Source organism: Schistocerca nitens, chromosome 7, assembly GCF_023898315.1.
Source record: "Schistocerca nitens isolate TAMUIC-IGC-003100 chromosome 7, iqSchNite1.1, whole genome shotgun sequence".
NCBI lineage: Eukaryota > Metazoa > Arthropoda > Insecta > Orthoptera > Acrididae > Schistocerca > Schistocerca nitens.
The window spans coordinates 405987706-406003714 of record NC_064620.1 but is presented as its reverse complement, the minus strand read 5'-3'; the positions used below and the strand labels follow the sequence as shown (position 1 = coordinate 406003714).

The following is a 16009-nucleotide window of genomic DNA, read 5'->3' as shown; positions in this document are numbered from 1 at the left end:
GGTGCACAAATGCTGCGCAGCTAGCGCCATTCGACGGCCAACACCGCGGTTCCTGGTGTGTCCGCTGTGCCGTGCGTGTGATCATTGCTTGTACAGCCCTCTCGCAGTGTCCGGAGCAAGTATGGTGGGTCTGACACACCGGTGTCAATGTGTTCTTTTTTCCATTTCCAGGAGTGTATATTCTGTGGACACATATGAAGTGACATTACAGACTAGATTTTCGATAAGTTGGAGGGTCCTTCAGTTAGCCTTGACCCCGTGCTTTTGTCTTGCCTCTGCCTACCGTGTCCTCTCCAACGGCTATTGTTTCCATCTTTACTTATCTTACCTGCTTCTTCCCGGAAGTACTCGAAGTATCCTTACATAAGCAGTCTAGTAGCTTCTGCGTCAGTGAATTTCCACTTTATCTTTTCAACTTAATTTGCCGTGTAGCACGTCTTGTTGCGGTTGTCTTTTCCTTTAGTGTTTTTAGCGTATGTTTTGGGGGTGTTCCAGGTGCAAGTCGGTATATGGGTCCTAATCCTTCGTAAAAGCATGATGTAGCCTAGTTGACAGCTCCTCATGTCTCTTGGGCTTCTCTTGTTATCTTGTAAACTGTTAACATCTATAGCTAAGTACACATCAAAAAAGTTTTGCATCACTTCAGTTCCGGGAGTTCCGGAACCTGGACAGAAAATTGGAATAGAGATCAACATAAACATCATTTCCGCCCTTTTTATTGCTCATGAAAGCCACACATTGGTTGTTGTACCACCATACAGCGAGACCTTCAGAGGTGGTGGTCCAGATTGCTGTACACACCGGTACCTCTAATACCCAGTAGCACGTCCTCTTTCATTGATGCATGCCTGTATTCGTCGTGGCATACTATCCACAAGTTCATCAAGGCACTGTTGGTCCTGATTGTCCAACTCCTTAACGGCGATTCGGCATAGATCCCTTAGAGTGGTTGGTGAGTCACGTCGTCCATAAACAGCCATTTTCAATCCATCCCAGGCATTTTCGATAGAGTTCATGTCTGGAGAACATGCTGACCACTCTAGTCGAGCGATATCGCTATCCTGAAGGAAGTCATTCACAAGATGTGCACGATGGGGGAGCGAATTCGCCCATGAAGACGAATGTCTCGCCAATATGCTGCCGATATAGTTGCACTATCGATCAGAGAGTGGCATTCACGTATCGTATACTTCACCAGTACGCCCACCTACTTTTCTACTGGTGAGTCTGCATTTCGTGACATCTAGGGCTCGATTCCGCATTACGTATGAGTGTCCGTATACTTTTGATGATAGAGTGTATTTATATGCATGTTCCTCTTAGTTTGATAAATATGAATACAGAACTATCGTTTGAATTCCTCTTCCACAGACACGGAACATTTAATTTATGGAGTGCTTTGATAGATATAAGAAGTAATAGAATGTCTGAATCCTGACTGGAGTCTTTCCACAGGTCCTGTGCTGTGCCATCTTCTCGGTGCTGGTATACCTCATGAGCGCGCAGCCGCTGGTGTGGGAGCGATTCGGAATGTTCTTCGCCATCAGCATGCTCGTCGTCTTCGTCGCGCAAAGCTTTGGTCTCATGATCGGCGCCGTCTTCAGCGTCGTGGTGAGTGTCAGCAGCCGGATGTCAGTGAGATACGTGACTAGTATGTGGCTGGATACATCACGCAAATGAAAAAGATCTGAAGAAACAGAGATTACTGCACCAAAGGCGTATAACAAAAAAGGAAGGTCTACAGGTAGAGAGAGAGGCCGAATGAACAACATTTGGATGTTTAGAGAGGAACGCGTGCAAACGTCAACGGCTATCTTAGCAGAATGCTATCGAATGATCTCTCATAAACTCCAAAAAAATTCTGGTCATAGTACACTTAATACGCTGTCCAGCAACTTTAATGTGACCATCTGTCAAAATCCTCAATAACCATCTTTTGCAGAGCGAGAATTTCAGGTAGAGAGCCAATTCTGGAAGATACCAACAGGGATGTGGAACCATGTCGACTCCAGTGCTATGACTAGCCCGGCTAGGTTTCACGGTTGAGGCCCCATGGCACGCAGAGCCTGTTTGAGGCAGTCCCACAGATTCTTGATTGGTATTACATATGGGCAGTCTGGTGGCCAGGGTAGTACGGTAAATGTATTCTGGTGCTCTTCGAGCAATGCACATACACTGCGAGCTGCTGATAGGTCCCATCGTGCTGAGGAGAAAGAAACTGCATGTAGGGGTGGACATGATCTCCATAGATAATACATACTGGTGTCGGTCCATTGTGGCTTCCATAATGACGAGATCACCGACGGAATGCCCTCTAGGAAGGATCCTTCCGACGACTGTTGTAGGGTGTTTGCTTTCAGACATTTCAAGCAGTGTAGACCTACCGCCATCTGTCTGATGGCGCGTAATGCGTGATTCACCTGAAAAGGCCACCCATCGCCACTCTATCGATGTTCAGTTGCGGTACTGGAGTACAAATTTCAGCCTTCGTCACCGATGAACAGTAGTTAGCATCCGTGCATCAACCAGGCGTCTGTTGCGGAGAACCACACGCAGTAAAGTTCGCTATGCCCTTTTGGTCGACAGATAAATCGTTCCGTTTCCACATTACGACACCGAACGCATTGTTTCCCGCTTCCCCTCGACACGCTTCAAATACCCTCCACTGCTAGCGCTGTCATCTGTCGTCTGTGAGTGCTTATTGCACGATGACGCCGAACATAGAGGCTGATCACGGTATTGTGATAGGACTCTGTATAAAGACTGTTAATGGCACCAAAGTTAGTGTCCAGACATTCATGGATGGGAGAGGAACTGGAACTGAGAGTAGCCAAGCGCAAGCAGAAATGCTTCTCTCTAATATCCCTTTACAAAGGAAAATCCATGGGTATTGCCTGAATTTAATTAACGTTGTGTGACTAGTGCCTCCCGTCAGATAGACTGTTCACGGGGTGCAAGTCTTTCTATTTGACGCCACTTGACCGACTTGAGCGTCGATGGGGATGAAATGATGATGATTAGGACAATACAACACCCAGTCCCTGAGCGGAGAAAGTCTCCGACCCAGCCGGTAATCGAACCCGGGCCCTTAGGATTGACATTCTGTCGCGCTGACCACGCAGCTACCGGGGGCGGACCTGAATTTAATTGTCACGCTACTTCAATTATGTATCAGGGCCAATGACGTTGAGAAACGGCTGAAATCTTTAAAACTGAACAATGCTCCAGGGCCTGGTCAAATCCCAGTTTTATTCTACATCGGATCGTATATACCTACAATGCGTCGAACAAAAAATTTTGCCCACTGATTGGGAAACAGCGAAGGTTACACCCATCTACAAGGAGGTCAGTAGAAGGAATCCACAACTCTACCGTCAACTATCCTTCACATCTGTAGTTGTTGAATGTTAAAACATATTCTGGGCTCAAATGTAATGAGGGATCAGTTTGACGTTCATCATGCCAGCCAGTATGTATTTCCGAAAACAACGAACATGTGGAATTCAACCCACTACTTTTACGTGACATCCTGAAAGCTACGGATCAAGACAGTCAGATTGATGGCGAATTTCTTGACTTCCAAGAAAAAGCGTATGTGTGCTTATCATCGAAAGTTCGATCGTACAGGACATCAAGCGAAATTTGTGACTAGGTTAAGGATTTCTTGGTTGGAAGGTCACAGCGTATTATCTTGGATCGAGAGTCATCTAGAAATGTAGGTGTGCCCCAGGGAAGTGTGTTGGCGCCCTTGCTGTTCAACATCAAAAACTTTCAGTTCAAAGGCCATAAAGTTCCGAAGCGGTATGCCAATCAGGAAAAATCACCGTGAGCATTGAGGCAGTATCTCATTGACGCAACAGGTTGAAGATAAGCGTTTGGTAAAACACCGTTTCCTGCTGCCTTCTACTCATCCTCCTCTGATAGGAACAGTCGACCCTACAAGGCCTTTTTTAAGAGACCGAAGCGGTGATAATTGCATGCGGAGGGATCAGGACTATAGGATGGGTGCTCGAGTGTTCCCACTGGAGTTGGTTCAATTTCAGTATTCTGATATTTGCGATGCAGGGACGTGTTCTGTTATCGTGAAGTTGCAGCACCCAGAACTTGAAGCACCATTCCACAATTGTGGCTTTCGACAGACATGCTGCTACACACTCATCCTTCATCCTCCGATGGATATCTGCCGGTTGTCCTGTTTGGACGCATTTGGCAATAACGTCGCCCTAGTTCACGTGCCGTAGTTCAGCTTCCCGCGCTTACAACACGAATGTCGGAAATACATGAATGTTACACTAATTCTTTGCCTACATGTCGGTGATCATATACGTGCATCGGTGGTGGTAGTGGTGGTGGTATGTATAGGCGAAGTCATCAGCGCCCGTAATCAACTTAAAGAATACAAGTGTGGTTACGGGTTGTGAGAAGCATGCTATAAAATGTAAAATATAGCCCACAGCCATCCTGGCACTCTCTCAATCACACTGTAACACAAAACAGCAAAAGACGTATGCCTCAACACAGTGTGTGAGTAAAATACACAGACTATATCCACACAACGTGTAAAATAGCGGAGCAAGGAAATGAGCCTATACTATCAATTGGAAAATAAAATATGAAATAACCACCCTAGAAACACATTAAAACTGTGGTGTCACCGCCAGACACCACACTTGCTAGGTGGTAGCTTTAAATCGGCCGCGGTCCATTAGTACATATCGGACCCGCGTGTCGCCACTGTCAGTGATCGCAGACCGAGCGCCACCACATGGCAGGTCTCGAGAGACGGACTAGCACTCGCCCCAGTTGTACGGACGACTTAACTAGCGATGCACACTGACGAAGCCTCGCTCATTTGCAGAGCCGATAGTTAGAATAGCCTTCAGCTAAGTCAATGGCTACGACCTAGCAAGGCGCCATTAGCATTACATAGCAATTGATAGTTATCGTATGAAGCATGTCTCATCAAGAGCGATGTACCACAAGGATGAATTAAAGTTAAGTATTCCAGGAGCTACGTACTTTTCTTTATAGCATTCATTACGTATCCTGTTTCAGACCTATCTACTAGCCTGCGTGAGTTAACGCGTGCCTTTCGGCTACTTCCAAGTGGCGTGGTTGTCTTACTACGCCACAACAAAAACCTTCTATCTAAGACATTACTGGGAAAATCGGACATCACGAAGAATCTTAAAAGACGAACCACACACTATTTATCGTCACCTAAAATAGAGGGCGGGTCAACTAGTAAACGAAATGGGTTGCAGACCTCGCGGCTTGGATTAAAACGCATCCACGCAAAATGTAGCATGTAGAAACCTGTACACCACAAGTACTGCATACCGATGGGTCTTCCTGCCGAAGGAGGAATCCATGGGTCAGAGGACAGTGCTCCCGGGGCAGAGGCCGGAAGGAGGAACGCCACGGCCGTATCATTGGTTTCACGGGCCTCAGCTTCTGTTCTCCAACCTTAACCATTCCTCCTCTCACAGATGCAGAATGTTTTGTTTCACTAGCGAGGTAAATGCATGGACAGGGGCAGCACATTCAGAAATTATACACTGGTGTCCCAAATGAAAGCAACATACGGAAATTTTGCAAGGGTTTATTCATTTTGCCACAAAACAGTATAAACAGGTGACAGTAAAGTGAAAACAATGTAAAGAATGCACAACGTAAACAACTGAAATTTGCATAACGGTAGACAAAAATGTTCTTCGTTTTTTTCCAGCTTAACGGATTTGCACAAACATTCCGACAGCTGGTTAAAGTGCTAAGTACGGGGTATGACAACTTCTGGCCTGACAGTGACGGAGCATGCTCTGAATAATACCATCAATCTCATGTTGATACAATAACGCCCATTCTTCCTGGAGAGCTGCTCGCAAGTCTTGTAGAGTGATTGTTGGCTGCTGAAGTGATGCAACCCGTCTTCCTAGTGCACACCAGACAAGCTCTATGGGATTCAAATCGTGAGAGCGAGCAGGCCACGCCATGCGTGCAATATCTTCCGTTTCCAAGTAAACATCAACAGCTCTTGCTCTATGAAGTCGATCATTGCCGTCCAAGTCTAGGCACGCACCACCTTGTAACAACCACACATGAGGTCCCAAGATCTCCTCACCGTACCTGACAGAAGTTAAACCTTGCCGATTCACCCATACAATTTCATGCAGAGGTGTTCATGTGGTCAACATAATTGCTTTCCACAGAATTAGGAATCCTCGTCAATATCGGTCTCTTTCCATAATGTTTGGCTCCCTCCAGACGCGAAGGCGTCGAGCCTCACTCTCCAGACCAAATCAGGACTCATCTGTGAAAAGAACTTTGTCCCTATGTTCGACCGCCCATGTCGTATGTTGACGAGTCCACTCTAGACGTTCCCTTCCGTGAAGACGCATCAGAGGTACACATACAACAAATCCCCAACAATAAAGGCCATTCTGCCGAAGCCTTCTGGACAACGTTTATCTCGATACAACATATCCAGTGGCTGTTGCGGTGTCAGATGCCAGTTGCCGTGCAGTACTAGTGAGGTACTATCGTGCCCTTACATCCAAATTGCGGTCCTCTCTTGCTGATATCACATGTGGTCGGCCCCGCCCTGTTCTTTGGGGTACTGTTCCGCTCTTTCTAAATTGTTGCCACATCACAGAAACAACGGAACGATTCACATTAAGCCATCATGCCTCATCGGTTTGCGACTGTCCTGCTTCCATTCATTTTATGGTCCTCCATGCAGATAGTCTGGTAGGCGCTTTCTTTGTGCCATACTGTACCGTCGGTGACTGTATACACAGCGATTGAGGATGTGCGACTACCCGGCAAACACTACCCTGTTTAATAGGTGGCCTGACTTCATCGTTGACTTTTTGCGCATTAATCGGGATGCCATTTTCCGTGCATGTAACGATTGTACGGGCATCTGTTGACAGCTTGTATGATTGCGCGGTGAATTAGAGACAAGACGGGGTAACAGTGGTTCGTCGCTTTAATTTTGGACACCAGTATAGCTATTTCAGTTCCCTAAATGCCCTCGTGCCGCGGTCCCCAGTACAATGACACTTCCTTTCCCTGCCGCTGTAAGTGGAAAAGGGTGTCGTGAATGAGCTGAAGGTACTTATGAACTGCGTACAGGTGATTGATAGCATGAAGACACTTAGGGAGTCGGTGCAGGTGAGGAATTTGGTAGCAGGAAGCCACTGCATCTTCTCCAGTGGCCTCAAGATCGCATATAATTCAGCTTCATACACTCATACACTGTGAATGTATCATAAGCGAAGAGTGATGACACAATCAGGAAATAACACAGCACAGCCTATGGAATTATCCTGCCTTAGACCCATCAGAGTAAACGACCAAACAGTCATAGTGATCGGCTTAAATTCAGTAACACATCGATTTAAAATCCTTCTTCCACACTGATCTAATATAATGCTGGCTCTTCGTATTAACCAGGGAAGCGAACGACTGCAACCTCGATGAAGCACAGAAATGTCATCTGTACGAAGAGCAACTAAGTCCTGCCGCAAACGAATCATGAATGGCCCCGTTGCTCGTGTCCTATTTCTAAATAGCCGGTCCAGTGGAGAGCGTGCAACGGTATGGAATGCCAGTGGGTGTGGAGAGGAGAGTAGGCTGCACATACGGTGCATCATGATGACCCATCCACCGATGAAAGGTGGTGGTTCATCACCTTCAACTCATCGGAGTCATGCTATGTTGCTAGTATGCTGCAACAACACCCTCAAAGGGAAAATTTTCGATCGCAACTTATACACTGAAGGAAACAAAATCGGATCCCCAAGGAGTTTTGCGACATAAACGAGAGTTGATATACGTGCTTCTACATCTGAAGAAAGACGACTATTCAAATTTCGCTCCAGCTGCATAAGAGTGGCAATAGTAATGCCACTATGAGAATGCAGATCAGGTTTGCATTAAATACAAGCTGTAACGATCATGAGCGTTAGTTACCTTTGAGATTGGACGTGTTGAATTTATGTTAGACAATAATACCTTTAAGGCGACAAAGACGCCATTATCAACACTTCACTGAGTTTGAACGATGTCGTGTAATAGGGCTACGATGGGCTGGTTGTTCGTTCTGCGATAATGTAGAAAGACTTGGCAGGAATGTAACAACTGTACACGATTGCTGGCAGTGGTGGTCACGAGAATATGCAGTCGCAAGAAGACCGGGCTGTGGGCGGCCAAGTGGTTCTACCGAGAGGGAAGACATGGTGTTCCGCGCTCGGCTCTGTCGCATCGTACTGCATCTGCAGCAACTGTATGAGCAGCAGCTGGCGTCACAGTGAGACAACGAACTGCTGCAAATAGTTTACTTCAAGGACAGCATCTGTCGCATCGTACTGCATCTGCAGCAACTATATGAGCAGCAGCTGGCGTCACAGCGAGACAACGAACTGCTGCAAATAGTTTACTTCAAGGACAGCATCTGCCGCATAGTACTGCATCTGCAGCAACTACGAGGGCCGTACAGAAAGTAACCTCCGGTTGATTTAAAAAAATACACCAAGTTAAATAAAAATATTTTAATATATACATCTTACAACTACATCTTTGCACTATTTTTCTACATAGTCTCCATAGCGATTGAGGCACTTATCGTATCTCTTCACAAGCTTTGAAATTCCTTCTGCATAAAAATCACCCGCTTGTGCCTGGAGCCAGCCTGTGACCGCATCTTTGAGCTCTTCGTCGTCATCAAACCGCTGTGACCTGAGCCATTTCTTCAAATGCATGAAGAGGTGATAATCACTTGGCGCCAGGTCTGGGCTGTAAGGTGGATGGTTGATAACGTCCCACTTGAAGGACTCAAGAAGGGCCGTTGTTCTGCGAGCAGAGTGAGGACGGGCGTTATCGTGCAAAAAACCGATACCGGAAGTCAGCATACCACAGCGTTTGTTCTGTATAGCCCGTCGTAACTTTTTTATTGTTTCACAGTACACGTCTTGATTAATGGTCGTACCACGTTCCATGAATTCAACAAACAACACCCCTTTGGCATCCCAAAACACCGTTGCCATCAGTTTTCTGGCAGAAAAATCTTGCGAGGCTTTTCTTGGTTTGGTAGGCGAATTTGAATGTGCCCACATCTTTGATTGTTCTTTTGTCTCAGGGTTCACGTACTTAATCCAGGTTTCGTCACCGGTCACGATTCTGTTTAACAATGGTTCTCCTTCGTCCTCATAACGTGACAGAAAGTCTAATGCAGAGGCCATTCTTTGAGTTTTGTGGTGGTCGGTAAGAATTTTGGGCACCAATCGTGCACAGAACTTACGGTAACCCAATCTTGCTGTCACTATCTCGTACAAGAGAGTCTTAGAAATCTGTGGAAAACCAGTAGACAACTCCGACATTGAGAAACGTCGATTTTCACGAACTTTTGCATCAACTGTCTGAACGAGTTCGTCAGTCACCAATTATGGTCTACCACTCCTCTCTTCATCATGAACGTTTTCTCGTCCACTTTTAAATAAACGTACCCATTCACGGACAACTCCTTCACTCATAACTCTTGGTCCGTACACGGCACAAAGCTCATGATGAATAGCTGCTGCAGAATATCCTTTGGCTGTAAAAAACCTTATGACAGCACGCACTTCACATTTGGCGGGGTGTTCTATTGCAGCACACATTTCAAACTGCCACAAAAACTAAACTAGCGCAGGTACGACGTTCACTCGACCACGGCTTGATGCCGACTGACCTGTTGAGTGCGTGAACGCACAGATGGTGTCGCTACTCCCCCCACAACCCGCACTTTGACCAATCGGAGGTTACTTTCTGAACCGCCCTCGTATATGAGCAGCAGCTGGCGTCACAGTGAGACAACGAACTGCCGCTAATATTTTTCTTCAAGGACAATATCTGTCGCTTCATACTGCATCTGCAGCAACTATATGAGCAGCAGCTGGCGTCACAGTGAGACAACGAACTGCTGCAAATATTTTACTTCAAGGACAGTATCTGTCGCATTGTACTGCATCTGCAGCAACTATATGAGCAGCAGCTGGCGTCACAGTGAGACAACGAACTGCTGCAAATAGTTTACTTCAAGGAGAGCTCCGAGCTAGACGCCCTGTGCATTTCACTGATCCCAAACCACCGCCATTTGCGACTTCAGTAGTGTCCAGCGAGAGCTCATTCGAGGGCAGTTGTGTTTTCTGATGAAAGCTGGTTCTGCCTCGGTGCCATTGATAGTCGTGTATTGGTTAGGAGGATGCCAGATGAGACCCCGCACTCAACCTGACTGAGTGCTAGACAAACTGGATCTGCACCTGGTGTTAAGGATTGCCATGCGATTTCGGTTGACAGCAGGCGCACTGTCATGGTTATCACACGCACCCTGACTGCAAAACTGTACTTCAGTCTGGAAATTCGACTTGTACTGCCTTTCATGAACAGCCTTCCAGAAGGTGTTTTCCAACATGATAACGTTCGCCTACATACCGCTGTTGTAACCCAACATGTTCTACAGCTTGTCGACATGTTACCCTGATCTTCAACTAAATACCTAGGTATTAAAATTACGAACAGCTTAAATTGGAAGGAACACATAGAAAATGTTGTGGGGAAGGCTAACCAAAGGCTGCGTTTTATTGGCAGGACACTTAGAAAATGTAGTAGACCTACTAAGGAGACTGCCTACACTACGCTTGTCCGTCCTCTTTTAGAATACTGCTGCACGGTGTGGGATCCTTACCAGGTGGGACTGACGGAGTACATCGAAAAAATTCAAAGAAAGGCAGCACGTTTTGTATTATCTCGAACTATGGGAGAGAGTGTCACAGAAATGATACAGGATTTTGGTTGGAAATCATTAAAAGAAAGGCGTTTTTCGTTGCGACGGAATCTTCTCACGTAATTCCAATCACCAACTTTCTCCTCCGAATGCGAAAATATTTTGTTGACACCGATCTACATAGGGCGGAACGATCACCACGACAAAATAAGGGAAATCAGAGTTCGTACGGAAAGATATAGGTGTTCATTCTTTCCGCGCGCTATACGAGATGAGAATAATAGAGAATTGTGAAGGTGGTTCGATGAACCCTCTGCCAGGGACTTAAATGTGATTTAAAGAGGATTCATGTAGATGTAGATGTAGATGTGGATCTCGATCACCGCATCTGTCTCCAATCGATGTCTCATCGGATGACAACTCCAGCACCTTCCACGAACAGCATTATCCGTCCCTATAATGGCCGACCAAGTGCAATAGACATGGAACTCTATCCCAAAAACTGACATCCGATATCTGTACAACACAGTACATGCACGTTTACATGCTCGTATTCAACATCCTGGTGGTTACAACGGTTATTAATGTACCAGCATCTCACATTTTCAATGAGTTATCTCGCACTTACATTAACCTGTAATCTTTCAATGTTAGTCATTTAAATATGTTACCTAGGTAAAAGCAATCTCAAAATTTCGTTACTCTACATTAATCAATTTTTGGTATTGCGATATTTTTCATCAGTGTATATTAGAGACCTTGTAGACGATATTAATACACTACTGCCCATTAAAACTGCTACAACAAGAAGAAATCAGATGATAAACGGGTATTCATTGGACAAATATATTACACTAGAACTGACATGTGATTACATTTTCACGCAATTTGGGTGCATAGATCCTGAGAAATCAGTACCCAGAACAACCACCTCTGGCCGTAATAACGGCCTTGATAAGCCTGGGCATTGAGTCAAGCAGAGCTTGGATGGCGTGTACAGGTACAGCTGCCCATGCAGCTCCAACACGATACCACAGTTCATCAAGAGTAGTGACTGGCGTATTGTGACGAGCCAGTTGCTCGGCCACCATTGACCAGACGCTTTCAATTGGTGAGAGCTCTGGAGAATGTGCTGGCCACGGCAGCAATCGAACATTTTCTGTATCCAGAAAGGCCCGTACAGGACCTGCAACATGCGATCGTGCATTATCCTGCTGAAATGTAGGGTTTCGCAGGGATAGAATGAAGGGTAGAGCCACGGGTCGTAACACATCTGAAATGTAACGTCCACTGTTCAAAGTGCCGTCAGTGCGAACAAGAGGTGACCGAGACGTGTAAACCAATGGCACCCCATACCATCACGCCGGGTGATACGCCAGTATGGCGATGACGAATACACGCTTCCAATGTGCGTTCACTTCGATGTCGCTAAACACGGATGCGACCATCATGATGCTGTAAACAGAAACTAGATTCATCCGAAAAAATGACGTTTTACCATTCGTGCCCCCAGGTTCGTCGTTGAGTGCACCATCGCAGGCACTCCTGTCTGTGATGCAGCGTCAAGGGTAATCGCAGCCATGGTCTCCGAGCTGATAGTCCATGCTGCTGCAAACGTCGTCGAACTGTTCGTGCAGATGGTTGTTGTCTTGCAAACGTCCCCATCTGTTGACTCAGGGATCTAGACGTGGCTGCACGATCCGTTACAGCCATGCGGATAAGATGCCTGTCATCTCGACTGCGGGTGATACGAGGCCGTTGGGATCCAGCACGGCGTTCCGTATTACCCTCCTGAAGCCACCGATTCCATATTCTGCTAACAGTCATTAGATCTCGACCAACACGAGCAGCAATGTCGCGATACGATTAACCGCAATCGCGATAGTCTACAATCCGACCTTTATCAAAGTCGGAAACGTGATGGTACGCATTTCTCCTCCTTACACGAGGCATCACAACAACGTTTCACCAGGCAACGCCGGTCAACTGCTGTTCGTGTGTGAGAAATCGGTTGGAAACTTTCCTCATGTCAGCACGTTGTAGGTGTCGCCACCGGCGCCAACCTTGTGTGAATGTTCTGAAAAGCTAATCATTTGCATATCGCAGTATCTTCTTCCTGTCGGTTTAATATCGCGTCTGTAGCACGTCATCTTTGTGGTGTAGCAATTTTAATGGCCACTAGTGTAGTAACTTCAGACTTGCCACAGTTGACGCTGTTATCTGTAATAAAGTACTGTCAGAAATAAGGTTTTGGAGTTATTTCTCCTAGGTGTGCTTATCAGCGTTACCTGTTGCCCAAAAAGTTACCCGCACTATGTAACGTTCCGCTTTACTATTGCAGAATGGCACGTTCCTGGGACCGACGCTGTCGGTGCCGATGATGATGTTCGCGGGCTTCGGTGTGACGTTGCGAGACCTGCCCTCGTACCTGTACTGGGGCTCATATATCAGCTACTTGCGCTACGGGCTCGAGGGCTACGTGACTGCTATCTACGGCATGGACCGGCCCAAGCTGGACTGCTCCGTTTTCTACTGCCACTACCGCATCCCCAGCGTCTTCCTCGACACCATCGCCATGGGCCACACGCCGTTCTGGGTCGACGTCGTCGCACTCTGCGGGATCCTGCTGGCCCTCAGGGTCGCCGCGTACTTCCTGCTGCGCTGGAAGCTCTACGCCGTCCGGTGAAGAGAACTGCGCATGCGCCTCACGCCGCCAGCGACGCCGCGACACATTCGAAAACCAACCTCAGCAACGCTGTTTACGGTGTACGGCACCAGCAAAGATGACACACGTTGCCTTAAAGCCAACAATGAATAACTACTGTTCAAGCGCGTTCGTGTTGCGACCCATCTGAGTCAAATTTAAACCCTTAAATTTCTTTAGCTGCTATACGTGAAACAATACCAAAAATAAATTCTATCGTTTCGGACAATCTCACATACGAAAGCTCGTTTTCAAAAATGTAGCGTAAGACTGTTGTTATCACTTCGTCGCCTCTTCAACAAAGCGCATTGGATCTCTACGATACTATTTTAAACCATTTTATTTTGGTCTTCTACTATTTATTACATCCTTTTGTTCACATAAGATGCTCTTATAAACTGAGGAGTTCTGTAAATGAAAGCGCGAAAATACTACAATTTTTTTTTACTGAGATCAGTGATGCATAGTCAATTAACTTTCTCTCATAATCCATAAAATTAACTTTCTCTTGTAATTCATAAGTGTATGCTAGCGGAAGAATGTACAACTCGATATATCTTCTATATGTCGAACAGCTACATCACTATCTACTCCGGTCAGATTTTAAATGTACCTGAGAATTTATCTGTATATTTGTGATGGAGCATCCATCAGAATAGACTGATAGAAAAGTTTAAATCAGAATACTTCTCTGTTAAATAGTGTCAGTGAGTACTAAAGACAATAAAACGACGAAGTATGCGAGAGCGTCCCTTTTCCTCTCCTAAAAGTAGAAATAAATGTCAGGCAATGCGATTAGAGATTAAAACTGATTACTGAGCGTATCTAGTTCGACACAATTGTCAAAATAAAATGATGTTCCGCATTTACACACCCAAAATAAATGCAACTATGTTTAAGAGCATTACAAAAAATTCTCTGTGTTTTGACATTGCCGATAGAAAAGCGAGAACACGAGAAATTCTTGCATCCACGATTTTCAGTTGTGTTCTAGGAATTACAGGAATAAACTACAATCACCAGCAAACATAACTCTATGAACGCTTATTAAGGGTTTTCATAGCAAACAGTTGGCGTAATTTGTTAAATGTGGAAACTTTACTGAAAACAGCCATTTGAGCATTCACACAACGTCACTTTAATGTGTCTGAGTTGTGCACAAAGTTGAATTTAAAAAAAGCCTGCCAAGACTACTTAAAGTTCAGTGAATCATGACAAATAATGTTGCTACTCAATTTGTGTAGTATGTCCTGTTAAGTTCTGTATTTTCAGTTTCCTCAACACTTATATGAAGATACTGTGAGACTATCTGCAGCACAAATCATTCCTGGCGTTCTAAAATAAACAAACTGTAAAATAGTGCGCAAATGCTCTTAAACAAAGAAGCTAGTTTACATGACATTATGTCATTAAAACTCTCAGAGCATAGAAAATCTGATTTGAAATAATTTCCAAATTATTTAGGATTATTTCAATAAAAACATAAGATGGCTAGATGTCTTGTAAAGAATCAGATTGTAAAATCTTGAAACTTTGTCGTTTGCAGTTTGCTCTTTACTTCGTTTTTGTTAAAAATGAACTGTGTGATAATATTTTAAGTAATTTTTTATGTATTTAACACTCTGTAAATAGGATCCGGGCAGTTCTTTTATATCAAATAACAACATGAAAAAGTACTCTGTATAATTATTTTTGCATAAAATAGTATCAAACTATTAAGTAATTCCCTATTGCACATTTCCCGTTCCCAACACCTTACAATGTTACATTGTTCTGTACATGATAGGTCTGGCAGACTCGGAATCTGAGGAGTTTCCTTCCTCCATTGCTGCTATAATAATGATCATCATTCCTATATGTGTTTTTTTTAGACTGATTCACTTTTGTTTAACTGAAACCTATGCTGTTATGAACAGTACAAATAGTGAGGAATAGCTATTCTTGTCTGTAATAAGTGTTTGTAGCTAACAGACATGACATGAATATGATAAGAGCTACTACTTCTGACTGAGATAAAGATGACATACATCTTTTGGTGTTTTAAATTCAAGACGTATGTAACTGAAGTAAAATTTTCTATCACTATATGGCTGCAAGAAATATTTCTAAAAACATGTTTTCAGAAGGAATTCAACTCGTTCTTTACGTATTGGTGATGAGTATGTTTTAACATACCGAACATATCCCATTATTCAGAAGAATTGCCTAAATATTTTCAGTATTGCATTTCTATGATTAAGACTCTTATATTATTCCAAACATGAAACAGAAATACAAAAAATCATCCAATCATTGGTGCTAATATCAATAGCTGATAATACTCAATAAAAGGAAGAGCACGTCAGTGTTTCTTTTACTCACGATTTCTACTCAATTCTCCACTTACAAAAAATTACAATTAATATTTCCACGAAATGAAGAACTGTGGCAGGCCTATGAGTAATAATATGTTACGTTTGTATGAGTAAATTTATATGGAGTGCAGCTAAAGGTCAGTACACAATGTAATAAGTGAGTCACATGCTTGCAACGATGATAAG

At 44.6% G+C, this 16009-nt stretch overlaps 1 protein-coding gene across 1 annotated transcript in view; it reads left to right on the top strand.

Annotated features, from left to right (window-relative positions):
* LOC126195069 (ATP-binding cassette subfamily G member 4) overlaps window positions 1-15489 on the top strand; it is a 219579-nt gene extending 204090 nt beyond the window's left edge. The window contains exons 10-11 of the mRNA XM_049933519.1: window positions 1456-1611; window positions 13107-15489. Of these exons, the coding sequence (XP_049789476.1) occupies window positions 1456-1611; window positions 13107-13451 (501 nt within the window). The 3' untranslated portion in view covers window positions 13452-15489. The remainder of the gene's footprint in view (window positions 1-1455; window positions 1612-13106) is intronic.
* Window positions 15490-16009: the final 520 nt, after the last annotated feature.